Source organism: Megascapheus bottae, chromosome 25, assembly GCF_031878675.1.
Source record: "Megascapheus bottae isolate mThoBot1 chromosome 25, mThoBot2.hap1, whole genome shotgun sequence".
In the NCBI taxonomy this organism is placed as follows: domain Eukaryota; kingdom Metazoa; phylum Chordata; class Mammalia; order Rodentia; family Geomyidae; genus Megascapheus; species Megascapheus bottae.
In genome coordinates this window covers 10,643,573-10,657,286 of record NC_143533.1, presented here as the reverse complement: position 1 = coordinate 10,657,286, position 13,714 = coordinate 10,643,573, and the positions used below count along the sequence as shown (strand labels likewise).

General features: G+C 41.7%; 1 protein-coding gene across 1 annotated transcript in view; it reads left to right on the top strand.

Moving 5' to 3' along the window:
* Tln2 (talin 2) overlaps window positions 1-13,714 on the top strand; it is a 256,404-nt gene that overhangs the window by 110,248 nt on the left and 132,442 nt on the right. The window contains exons 3-6 of the mRNA XM_090358263.1: window positions 8,418-8,589; window positions 8,978-9,075; window positions 11,072-11,201; window positions 12,416-12,568. Coding sequence (XP_090214389.1) covers window positions 8,454-8,589; window positions 8,978-9,075; window positions 11,072-11,201; window positions 12,416-12,568 — 517 coding nt within the window. The 5' untranslated portion in view covers window positions 8,418-8,453. The remainder of the gene's footprint in view (window positions 1-8,417; window positions 8,590-8,977; window positions 9,076-11,071; window positions 11,202-12,415; window positions 12,569-13,714) is intronic.

Here is a 13,714-nt window from a genome sequence, read left to right as displayed (position 1 = left end):
TACAACCTTTTCGGGGGTTACACAATCACTGGAATTTGGTTGTGGCTGATTCTGGGTTTGGTTGTGAGTTTGTTTCTGCTTGAATGAGACTTCAACTCTTTAGCATAAGCTTAGGGTGAACATTCCATACTCTTGACATGTAAAAAGGGTTTAGAATCAGTGCCAAGTACATACTCACTTGTATGATATTTGCTATGGATTATTAGAAAAGAAAAAGAAACATATAGCAAGGAATTACATATTCTCTGTAAAGCTCTGCATCTGAGATGAGTTAGTACTTATCCAAAGGAATGTAAATCAGGATACAATAGAGGCACCTGCATACTTATGTTCATTGCTACACTATTCACAGTAGCCAAGCTATAGAAGCAGCATAGATGCCTTTTGACTGGTTAGTGGGTAAAGAAAATGTGGTATATGTATATGTGGGCAAAGAAAATGGTATATTATTCAACCATAAACAATAGTGAAATTATGTAGTTTGCAGGGAAATGGGTACATCTGAAAAACACCAATCCAGGCTCAGAAGGACCAAGATTACATATGGGGATATAATTAAGTTTTTTTTTTTCATCCATTTGCATGAATTAAGGTAGAAGAGAATTCAAACCCAAAATTCAAGTTGGAGCCACTTTCTTTCTGTAGTGTATAATGAGGAAGAAACAGTACATGGACTAACAGGTAGATTCCAAGAGAGCTGGGATGTCTGGAGGATTTATTTATTCAGCTGTCTAGACCACCACAGGTGAATAGTGAGATTGCCGAAGAGCTGTGAGTAGTCTGACAGAAGATGACAGTATATTCCATACACAGGCTGAGAATTCATTTATCTTCCCAGATCCTCTGACTTTATCTGCAAAAGGCTGATGAAAAAAGAAAAAAATCTCATGCTTTCTACCCTGTTAAGCACATCCAGCAACAGTGCCTATGTGAAAGTCCCATGGCATTGTCCACTTATTTCCCTGGTGACTTAGCCCAGCAGGGCCACTGGTGGAGTGGAGATGACAGCTGATTGTCCTTAGAGCCTGGGGAAGACAAAGAGCCTTGCTGGCTATATGCTGATGAAACTAGTTGATGAAAAAGAAAGCTGATAGTTAGCCGGAAGGGTGCATAACACACAGGAACCAGGCCAGACTGTGGCACATTTCAGACACACAGGTGGTAATAACTAGGCAGTCCATAGTTCAGGGACTGAACACACATAGGCATTAGGGGTGTAGAGTGTTCTTACATGGGCTTGGAAAGTGGGCAGATGGAGGCCTTGATCCTTTGGGCTAAGCACTTTGAACCTGATCCAAATGCTGTGTGCATTAAAAATCAGCTTTAAACAGAATTATGAAGCTCTGGACACAGAAGCATCTGTTCTACTTCCTTTCTGCTGATCATCCAGCCACTGCTTTCCAGCTGTGCTAGAGTTCTGCATTCTTTAGTAGGAGACGAACCCTTCCTTCTGCAGAATCTGCTCATGTTCAGGCATTATCTTTAATAAAGGGCAGCTCTCAGATTTTCCAGAATGATTCTGAGACAGTCCATTGTAGATAGTGATGGGCCAATTATATACATACCCTTTTATAGCCAAGTGTAACTAGGAACAGATCTCTTTTGCTATACAAAGTTGTGATATACTGACCTAAAGGAGGCTGATGCCAACAGCTGCTTGGCAACAAGAGAGCATTTTGGAAGGATGCTTGGAATGTTTAATACACCATGTGCATAGCACGCTTCATTATGACATTGTGACCTTGAAAAAACCCTCAATGTCAAGGTTGTAATTTCTGAAAATGGAAAACTACCGTAGTCTTACCTCATAGTTTTGTATCCCATACTGTAGGCCCCCTCTTATTCTCTTAGTATAGATGAAAATGCAGGCTTGTCTCTCTACTTACACATTCAATAAATATTTATTAAGCCCTTTTCCATGGTAGATTGTTTATCATGAGTAACACATGATCCTTTCCCTCAGGGAGCTCTTCTTACTGATGTGGGTTTGGGTCTGTGTGTGTGTGTGTGTGTGTGTGTGTGTGTGTGTGTGTGTGTGTGTGTGTGTGTGTTGTTTGCTGAGATAAGTTCATCATGTGAGCCATGTGGTTGAGTTTCTGTGGTCTTTGGAACTGATTGTTGATGATACAACGAAGTTCAGTCCAGTAGACATTAACCCTCTGCTCATATTTTAGTCTTAATCCTTAATGATTAACAAAACAACAGCAAAAGACCAGCCAAATCTTACTACATATCACATATTAAATCTACAAATATTTCCTGAGCATCTACTGAGTACTAAGTACTGTCCTGGGGCCTTCAAATTCAGAGGCTGCTCTCACAGGCTGGAAGTAGGTGGGTGATGATACCATGTTGTACATACTTCTTATTGCTGATGAATTGGGAATACACAAAGATAGTCCTCTGTATGGCTTAGGGTCAACCTCTCGGCTAGGAATTTTTATTGTCTTACTTAACCTGTTATGTTCATACCCGTTTGCCTAGTTATGCATTTCATCTATGTTCTTTAGACAGCTGAACTTTTCAAGACAGCTTCTTCTAGACAAGTACTCATGTTGGGCTCTTCTTGCCTCTTTGAGAGAAACCTAAATGAGGGATTCTTGTTGGGAGTATGTTCTCTTGTGTCTGGTCTCCCCATTCTGGTTGTGGAGGGGAGCTTGGTGGTCATGGCGCTTTTCTAAGTGGATGTCACCTGTTCTCTCTGAGCTCACAATTTAGAACTCTTGCAAGCTACTCTGGGGGCTAGGAGAGGCTGTCTATTCAGTAGAGAGCCTTCACAATGGGCCCCCTTCACAATGGGGCTCTCACCAAGTAGGAAGAGATGAGAGGGTCCATTGAGGAGACAAATTGATTCCATGATGCCACACAGTTAGTTAAATGTAGCTCCTTGAAAGGAGATGAATTCAGGCTCACTATTCTCTTCCTTCCTGACTTCTTTATGGATAAAAAGTAGCTGGCTCCCAAGGTAGTGTTAACTTGACCTAACTTCCCATTGTGGGTTTTAGGCTCAGTTTCTGGAGTCTATTTAGAGTAAGCCATGCAGCTGAGCCCCAAGGGTCCTGGAGGGCAAGACAGATGACAAGACTGTGATATTGATGACCGTGATTAAAAAATCTCAGAAAAGAGGAACTGCCTCTCTTCCCCCCTTACAGAGAAGCAGGTAAAACTGAAGAGAAAAATTAACCCCTTCCTCAACACAGTCACATTGCTTACTAGGACCTGCAATGTAAACACTGATAAAGATTGTGTCTATATTATGTTGGTATTTAGTTATGTGATACATACAATCATCAGTGGGGCTGAGTAGACAGGGAATAGACATAAAGAAGAGAGCAGGAGAGTCATCCATAATTGAGTGCCAGGGCTTTCCAGTGGGTTAGAGTAGAGGCTCAAGAATCCATCAAGACAAGACCTACCCCTGTGGTTTAGCCTGGTCTACACAGTCCCTCTACTCTATAAGAGATTAGACAAAGCTCCAATAATTCCTCCTGTAGATTGCATCCTCACATAGATTGTAAGCCAGTAGGTAAGGAGCTAATTGTGATGCCAGCCCTGCCCCTAGAGGGGGTATTTTTTTCCTCTTGAGCCCTGAAGTTGGGATGATCTGAATAATCCCAAAGAGAACCCTTAGCTGTTACACACACACACACACACACACACACACACACACACACACACACACACACACCTTCACCCCTCAGATAGCCCAGTATCTCAAAAAAGCATGGTATACATCTTGATATGAAAATAAACACCACTGGGACTGAGTAGAAAATAAAAAGCTCACTAGAAGGTAAACTCCATGTAGACAGAAATCTTGTCTGTCTTTTCTGTCTAATGCCTGTGATTGTGTCTAGCACATTATAGGTTTAAAAAAAAGGGGGGGTGATAAGAGGGTGGGGGGAGGGAAATGGGGACCAAGACATGAGAAAGGGTATCAGTGTTTGTGAAGTAATAACACCTTCTATCTGGTGAATATAATGTAACCCTTCTATTAATTACAATGAAAAAAATATATATAAAGGGAATAAAATAATTTGCATTTCATGCCAACTGTCTACAATATGCTTCTTCTAGGGATTTTCTAACACCCATGACTGAAAACAACTGACCCTTACCTAACAGTTTCTATGTGCCATTGGCATAGTGAACTCACTTAGTAGCAACCTTACAGGTAGTTCTAGAGTTTACTCACTCCTATTTTATAGAGATGGAACCTGGGAAAGAAGGAGCTAAGTAAGCAGCTCAGGGTGATATGGCTGGTAAGGTAGGGCTGGAGCGAGGGGCAACTGCTCAGTTTGACCAATGATGGAACTTCTTGGCTGGAGTCCCTCCATGTTTGTCCCTTCATGGATTGTGATGTTCCTGAACAACTTCCTGAGCTATTTAAAGCTCCCTGGGACTGATTGGTATTTATTTTCAAAGGAGAATGCCTAAATTTCACCCCTGGTCCCATGGTCTCATTTTCCCCCATAGATTGATAATTAGATGTGTGAACCCAAGTGACCTTCACACATACAACAAGGGCAAAAATAATAGTCAGGGGGAAATGGTGAACAGAAAAACCATGAACATTTAATGAGGGAGCTGGGAATGTGGCTTAGTGGCCTAGCATACATGAAGCCCTAGGTTGGATTCCTCAGTACCACATAACCAGAACAAGCTGGAAGTAACATAGTGGCTCAAAATGGTAGAGTGCTGGCCTTGAGCAAAAAGCTCAGTGACATTGCACCCAGGCCCTGAGTTCAAGCCCCAGGACAGGAAAGAAAGAGAGAGAGAGAGAGAGAGAGAGAGAGAGAGAGAGAGAGAGAGAGAGAGAGAGAGAGAGAGAGAGAGAGAGAGAGAGAGAGAGAGACAGACAGACAGACAGAGAGAGAGAGACAGAGAGACAGAGAGGAAAGAGGAGGAGGAGGAGGAGGAGGAGGAGGAGGAAGGAAGGAAGGAAAAGAAAGAAAATTTCATGAGTTTAGATATTTTTAACAAAGCAGGGGGGAGGGAGGGAGGGGGGGACTTAAAACCCACTGTGAAAGCATCCATTCAATCGAGAGTTTCAGAAAACAGAGCAAATCAGAATAGGGTTATAAAAGTAGGGACAGGATTTAAACTATAACAACACAGCAAGAAGTTGTATACCAGTTTGGCTCTGAGCTTTCTTGCAGCCAAGCAGAAAAGGAAATCTGATCTCCTCCTAAATGCCAAATTCGCATCATTAAAAGCCTGGGGATGCAGGCAGAAGTGGAGTCGAGAATCACTCATAGTCTCTGCTGCCCAGGAAACAGCACAGTGGACGAGCATGCATTGTTGTCAAGACAGTTGTCTGAGCTCAGAATGTATAGTGAGATTTCTCACAAGTGTTGAAATGTGTACATATCTCCAGCTGACATTTCTAGGTTACATATGCTTTAATCCTTCTGTTTTTGCCACAGGGCAAAAACAGGATACTTAATACCAACACATGTCCATTATGCCAGGATGTCATTTTCATTGTGAGTGGCTTGCGGGTTTTGTGGGATGGAGATTTCATCATCAGTGCACTTCAGGTTTAGAGCTCGTCTGGGTTTGACCACATGAGCGATCTCCTTGTGTGATGATAATGAAAAACTCCTCATCTTTATAGATGAGTTATGAATTATAACATACTTGATGTGCATGAAGTGTATTTTTTGTCTTCCTGGGAATGTTTTTTGCTTGGGAAAAATAGCACAGTAGCCAAGGGTAAGAAAAAGGTGCTGTTCTGGATCAGCAAAATGACTGATTTGGTGTTGGGGATTTTTCCCATTAATTTTATATGTACCCACATAATGCTATGGATGTTATTTTGCAGAACTTGCTTAGGGCACAGTAAAAAAAAAAATCTCACTTTGTTCTGTTGATTATTTACCTCGAACTGAGAGTATCACTTCTATTCTGTGAAAAGTTAGAAGGAGCAACAGTCATAGGAAGCCAAAGGAAACAATTAGCCAAGCATGGATTATCATTATCTTCCAGGACGTTCCAGGGATTTCTGCTCGCCCTCTCTCTCTCTCTCTCTCTCTCTCTCTCTCTCTCTCTCTCTCTCTCTCTCTCTCTCTCTCTCTCTCTCTCTCTCTCTCGCTCGCTCGCTCGCTCTCGCTCGCTCTCGCTCTCTCTCGCTCTCTCTCGCTCCCTCTCGCTCTCCCTCCCTCCCTCTCCCTCTCCCTCTCCCTCTCCTTCTCCTTCTCCTTCTCCTTCTCCTTCTCCTTCTCCTTCTCCCTCTCCCTCTCTTGTTCCAAAGCATTAGCCAACCTGAAATTGAGCTTAGACCACAGATTTCCACTCCTGTTCCTTTTACATGAACTACATTTGCCTACTCCTTTTCTCTCCAATAGACCCAGGGGCAGCAATGTGGACTAGGTCCATAGTGGAGACTGTCTGTGATAAGAAAGGACAACAAACTGCTAGTGGACTGTCTTGGGAACGTAATAAGAAGGGGTATCAATGTTCGAGAAGTAATGTACCCACTACCTGATGAATGTAACTATAATCCTTCTATATATTACCCTGACAATAAAATACAATTTTTAAAAACAGAAAAAAAAACAAAATGAGCCTTATCTGTGTAGGTGACTTTTTTCTTTTTTTAATGCAGGGCCTTACCCTTGCTAGGCAGATGCTTCTACTACTGAGTCATACCTCTAGACCTCTTTTGTGCTGGGTACTTTTGAAATAGGGTCTCACTCCCTGTCCAGCACCTCCCGAGTATGAGTAGCCTATCCCACATACTAGCTAGGATAACAGATATGTGTCACCATGCCAGCAATTCATTGAGAATGGGTCTCAGGAATTTTTCTGTTCAGGCTGGTCTCAACTCATGATCCTCCCAATCTCAGCCTCCTACATAGCTAGGATTGTAGGTGAGTGTCACTGGCACCAGGTTCCTGGACGATGCATTGGTGGAGTTCACTGCAATATGTGACATACTTTTGGACAGCTTCTAAACACATAAAACCCAAAGCCTCATCTATTCTCAGCAGGCTTGCTCAGTGGAAAGTGTACCTGTCAAGCCTGCCTGTCTCCTCCATCTCTACTCTGAACCCCCATCCATGCTCTGGCCCCACCCTCCACTAAGCCCTTTTTCCTCAAATTGCTGTAGTCAATTATCACATCACCCCTCACCCTGCCTGACTATCCACCAGGGTGGGGCTCTCTCACATCTGCAGTTGCCACCTCTCTATTCTGGTCCCTCCCTTCCTCCTTTGCTGCTGCTCCTCTCCCAGATTTAGGGTGCTTTTTCTAGAACTCCTTTTACAAGGTTCATCTCTCGCTCTTCCTAACAGTCTCAGAGGGCTTTCTCACCACTCCTGGCTAAGTTGGTTCTCTGTCCCTCCGTAGAACACATCCTAAAGAAACTCAGCCCATATCTGTACCTGCATGGTTGACTCAGATAGTTTTTCATCATACTTTGCTTTCTCTGCTGCTCTTCCTGGCCAGCTGCTTGCCAACTCTGAGCTTCTCTACTGTTGTCCTCATACATTCTACACCCCAGTGTCTGGCTGGGCCCTTGCTTCTCTCTATCCTGATCTCTGTTTTGGCCTTGCTCCTTGTTCCCTCCTATATCTCCTTCCTCCAGCAAGCATTCATCCTACTGCTGCCTTTGGCTATTGAGCCCACACCATGGTTCTGTCTTCCCTTTCAGAGGGGCATCAGTCCACATGGCTAGAAGAGAATTATTTTTTTCCCTTCAAGGGGCCCCATTTTCAGTCTGGGATAGTGACACATGGATACTTTTCCTAGAGAACAGAAAGAATTAACCTGCTCATCATCTCTGCTACATCCCATAAACAGCATCCATGACAACATGACATTCCATGCTTGTCTCCACTGACTTAGCAGCCCATGCTCAGAAATGGCAAAGGCTCAGGAAACCCTGGTATGGACGAGTGTATGTGTGTCTGTCTGTCTTCATGTCTTTGGTGGTACTGAGATTTGGATTCCGCCCCAGAGACAAACCCAAAGAGTGATTTGCAGAACTCCATTTAGCTCTGGAGTTTAATTTTAGTGGGCCTGTGAAAAGAGGGGTGGTGAAGCTCTCTGAATGACTTTAAAAGCCATTGACACTGCAAGGAATAATTTGTCAAATATTTGGAAGCCTTCTGCCCTGTCAAGCCATCTTGTCATTGTAGTGACTATGGGCTATATAGCAAGTTCATTAGATCAGGGTTGATTTTTCATGAATACTGTTGCTTTTTGTGGAGGCACATATTACAAATGCAAAATAGTTATATGTTCTCATGGACAAATCTCACTCAGGATAAAAGAAAGCCACAGTTACTGGAACTGTACAGCAGACAACCTAAAGGGTAGATAAGATTTTCAAAGTTGGTTTGCAACTCTGGCATTTTCCTCTCAAGACAAACCATGATTGTGAGAGTCAGTGCTTATCTCTTTGTGTTTCCTAGATATTCTGAGTGAGAACCTTCAGGCCATCTAGGAAAATGGTGGCCCTGTCCTTAAAGATTTGCGTGCGCCACTGCAATGTGGTAAAGACTATGCAGTTCGAACCGTCTACGGCTGTGTATGATGCTTGTCGAGTCATTCGAGAGCGAGTACCTGAGGCACAAACTGGACAAGGTGGGTCACAGCTATATTCTTCCAAACACGGGCTGCCCAGCATACCAGTCTTCTTTATACCATATTATCATCCTGAATGCCCCCTATGCCCATATGACCTGGGACTTAGGTGGTCACTGCCTTGCTTTGTCCACAAATACCCATGGATGGATAGAATAGAAGGGCCAGAGAACCACATCAGATATAGTAAGAAAGCAATCTGTACTGCTTTATTTCTGGTGATTCTGTAAACCTCAGATGCACGATCTCATTTGTGGGTGTTGCTCCTTTCTGCTTTTGTGTGTTGGCTGATTGTGTGTTGGCTGTGATTTACATGCTCAAATGGATCTGGGACTTGTCATACCTTTGTCATTTTTTCCTCCCCTTTTTCTCTCCATTGATCTTCCAGCTTCTGATTATGGGCTGTTCCTCTCTGATGAAGACCCCAGGAAAGGAATCTGGCTGGAAGCTGGCAGAACACTGGATTATTACATGTTACGGAATGGGGTAGGTATTTGGTCTTCATTATATTTTTTTTTTTCACTGCCTTATCCCTAGACCTTGCCTCAAGGCTGTTGTCAGTGCAGTCTTCCTATGGGGGCAACTACTAAATTGCTGTGTGATGAGCTTTGTGAACCTCTCCAGGAGGAGAGAAGATGAGAGGACCCAAGTTCTCCAAATTCCATCGAAGGACTGAGACACTTAGGCACAGTATCACACATCATTGGTAGACTTGGCAGATGTGAGGTTAAGTAAGAGAATGTGCGCAGGTAGAATAGGCCATGTCCCTGGGGCTGGTGACAGGAAGTGTTAACTCTTAAGTTAAATCAAATTGTAAAGGTGAACACAGCCAGATGGCATCAACAGTTCATATTTAAAGTGGAAACTTAATTGGAGATGTGAGTTGAATAGCTCCCAATCATAGTAATGTCAATAAAAACAGTCATTGGATGTTAAGTGAGGCCAGGTAATGAGTTAAGAACTATTTGTTCGACTTTCTCTTCCACTTCACCTACAAGATAGTGGGGTTTTTGTACACTACATGGTGTAGACCAATCAGAGTGGCCAGTGTTCCATGAAGAAGAAAAAAATTGTATTCATTTTTTTCTTCCATGAGTATAGTTTTAAAATGCAATCTAATTTTTTTCTCTTTTCTTTTCTTTTTATTTTTTTTGTGTATCAGTCCTGGGGCTTGATTGAAATCACAGTCTAGGTGCTGCCCTTGAGATTTTTAGTTTATGGTAGTGTTCTCTCGTTTGAGCCACAATGTCACTTCTGTATTTTTTTTCTTTTTTTCTTTTCTTTTCTTTTTTTTTTTTTTTTGAGTAGTTTAATGGAAATAAGTCTCATAGACTTTCCTGCCTGGGCTAGCTTCAAACTGCAATCCTCAGATCTCATCCTCCTGAGTTGCTAGGATTACAGGCATGAGACACAAGCACTCAGCATGATCTGATGTTTTTAAAAGACACCACAAACTTATGATCTGTTTAATCTCAACCTTTACTATGGAAACCACTCCAACTGTGACTGGTGGTTCATGCCATCTCATCTACTCATAAGGCTGAAATCTGAGGGTCACGATTCAAAGCCAGCCCAGACAGGAAAGTTCATGAGACTCTTGTCTCCAAAAAAGCAACAAAAGAAAGACAGATATAAGTGGCCCTGTGACTAAAGTGGTAGTACAGTAGCCTTGAGCAAAAGAAGCTCAGAGATAGCCAGGCTCTGAGTTCAAGCATCAATACAGGCAAAAAAAAAGAATTAGGGGAATATTTCTAGGTCTCTAATTATATAAAAACTATATGAATAATAAATGTATTTTAGTAAACATTTTGAAAATGAAAATTTTTCATTCTATAGATGCATAATAAAATGTGCTTATCAGATGACATAAAAGCCAGAGCCAGATGCCAGCAGTGGCTGGCTGATATCTGATTATCAAAGTTTAAAACCAGCCCAGGCAGTTAAGCCTATGAGACTTGAATCTTCAATAACCTTTGAAAAGCTAGAAGTGGAGTTATGACACAAGTGGTACAGCATCAACTTTGCAAGCATGAGGCCCAACGTTCAAACTCTGGTACCAGCACATACACACTAAAAAAAAAAGATGGCTTGAGAGGCACGTTGAAGGTAATAAGATGTCCCCTTCTCTTCTTATTAGCACAATTCCACCCTGGGCTTTGAGTAGAACAAACTGGCATTCTAACTTCACGGAGCATAGTTTTTAGTCATTATGAACTCTCAAGTATTCTTTCTCAGAGTGAATTTTACTACCAGATTTTTGAGGAATCTTTCTGAACTATTATAATATTTAAAGAAAGTTTTATATCCATCCTAATAATAATACCCTCCCCCCTACACACACCCTTCCATGAAAACTTGGGAAATGAAGTTTTAGAATAATGAGAAAATCAGCATTGTTTTCTTGAAGACAAGTGTCTGAGTTTGTAGTCAAATTCTCACTCATTATGAACGTGTGTGTGTGTGTGTGACACTTGTGCTGTAGGATATTTTGGAATACAAGAAGAAACAGAGACCTCAGAAAATCCGGATGCTGGATGGGTCTGTGAAGACAGTGATGGTGGATGACTCCAAGACTGTTGGGGAGCTCCTGGTCACTATTTGTAGCAGAATAGGTGAGTGCTCCCAGGACTTCCTCTGACTACTTTGTTTTTCCATGCCATACACTCCCAAGTAGTATCTATCTGAGTCCTAGCATGCTGAGTTCTGCCCCACCCCCAAAAAGTATATCCATTTTCCTGATTATTTTCTAAGCCATTCACTGGTGGGGAGTGGACATTGTGACTAGACTGGTTATATAAACATTTGCACTTAAGTTTTCCTTTCCCTTTCAAGAAACAAGAACAAGGGCCAGGAGTTTGGCCTAGTGATAGAGGGCTTGCCTAGCATGAATAAAGACCTGGGTTCGATTCCTCAATACCACATACATAGAAAAAAGCCAGAAATCATTCTGTGGCTCAAGTGATAGAGCTCTAGCCTTGAGAAAGCTCAAGAATAGTGTCTAGGCCCTGAGTTCAAGACCCAAGACTGGCAAAAAAAAAAAAGTTACAATTTTTTTATTATATAAATCAGCATCCCTGCCCCTGTTGCCATCAGCATTGATTAGCCAACATCATTGCATCCCATTGAGTGCCCATGCTGACAGCCTTTGTGATCGACCATTAGATTTTTTTTTTCCTTCTCTGCCTTCTGATGCCATCTTTGCCTCCTTCTACATGAGACCCTTCAAATCTCTGGAAAGCTCAACCTTACCTAGCTTAGTTTTCTTTTCTGGAAAGAGAGTTTATTTTGTCTGACATCACTCACTGCCCTTGCCTGGCATCTACTTTGTTCTTTCTCAAAAATTAATGGAAGCTGGGGTCCACAACTGTAATCCTAGCTACTCAGGAGGCTAAGATCTGAGGATCCTGCTTTAAAATCAGTCCAGGCAGCAAAGTCTATGAGACTCTTATCTCCAGCTGATCACCAAAATGCCAAAAGTGGAGATGTGACTCCAGCCTTGAGTGACAAAACTAGGAGACAGTGCGTAAGATCTGAACTCAAGCCCCAGTACCAGTATCCCTCCCCCAGAAAAAATTAATGGGGAAACTAAGGTATAGCTCAGTAGTAAAACACTTGCCTAGCATGCACAAGGCCCTGGATTTGATGCCAGGAATCACATAGGATATTTTGAATGTGATATAAATGTCTGAGATCTTTCATTTGAGCCAAGGTTATATGGCACACAACTCCCACTCCACCCCCACCCACCCACCCAAACTTCCTGTGTCCTAGATCCACAATGGAAGGAGTTGTTCATTTGAAATTAAAACCTAGTTTCTGTTGTCAGGAATAACGAATTATGAAGAATACTCTTTAATCCAAGAAACGGTTGAAGAAAAGAAGGAGGAAGGGACAGGTACACTCAAAAAAGACAGGACATTGTTACGAGATGAGAGAAAGATGGAGAAGTTGAAGGCCAAGCTGCATACTGATGATGACTGTGAGTGTCTGGGGAAGGAGCTGGTCCTGCACTGCACCCCAACTCTGACACTGGCTTGCCACTATACTTGGTGTTGTTGGGTCTTTTTGTTTGTTTTCCTTCTTTTTTTTTTTTTAATCAAATGTTTGTTTCACTTAGAGATTAAAGACATAAAGAAAAATTTTTAAAGACTACTACCATTTCACCTCTTAATTTTTTAAAAAGATTTTATTAACATTGATTTTTTTACATCATATTTCGAAAGTCATGTTTAACAAACAAGTATTCAAGAAGGGATTCTTTACAATTACTGGCACGTAGACTTTAGAACATAATTAAAATTAAGGTTTGCCTGTCATAGATTTACATCAGTCTATATAATATAACATTATGTCTATAGAGTATATTTTTAATAATCCTTTAATAGCAAATAGATAGGTTGTATTCACATTTTCTATATTTCTAGATAAATTTCTAAGTGATTTTAATAGGCCAAATTGCAATCCAAACAAGGTTGGGTGTCATGCTGCGTAGCTATTTTAACTAAGTGGCATCCTCCATTTCTTGTTGCTTTTTTCTTGTTGTTGTTGTTTGTTTTTTTTTCTGGCTTTTTTCCCCCAATTTATATGTGAAGAAACAAGATGGTTAAGGGTAAGGGTTGTGGCTATGGTAGAGTACTTAACTTCCATGTGCAAAGTTCTACTAGGAGTAGGAGAGAGAATGGGGGAACAGAAAGGGGGGGGGGAGATAAGCCAAGGCAAGGCAAGGAAGAGAAAAATGGAGAAAGGGAGAACAGGATGGAAGGAGGGTATCCTATTAGGTATATATATCCTGTTATATATATATATATGTGTGTGTGTGTGTGTGTGTGTGTGTGTGTGTGTGTGTGTGTGTGTGTGTGTGTGTGTTAATGAAGACTCCTTCATTCAGTAAGGAAGTTCTTTCTGGTTGTTGTTTTGGGTTTTTTTCTGTTCTTTTTTTGTGCAGATATTAATAGCCATCAACAACCATTGCCTAAGGTCCATTATTTGCTTTATGGTTAATAGTAGTGACATAACTTTATCATAGGAAAGCCATCTTTTCACGGCCAACACAAGTTAATAGATGAAGAAGCAGCTTTAACTTGTTGCAGCATACACACATAGCCCAAGTTGTGTGAACCTTGCT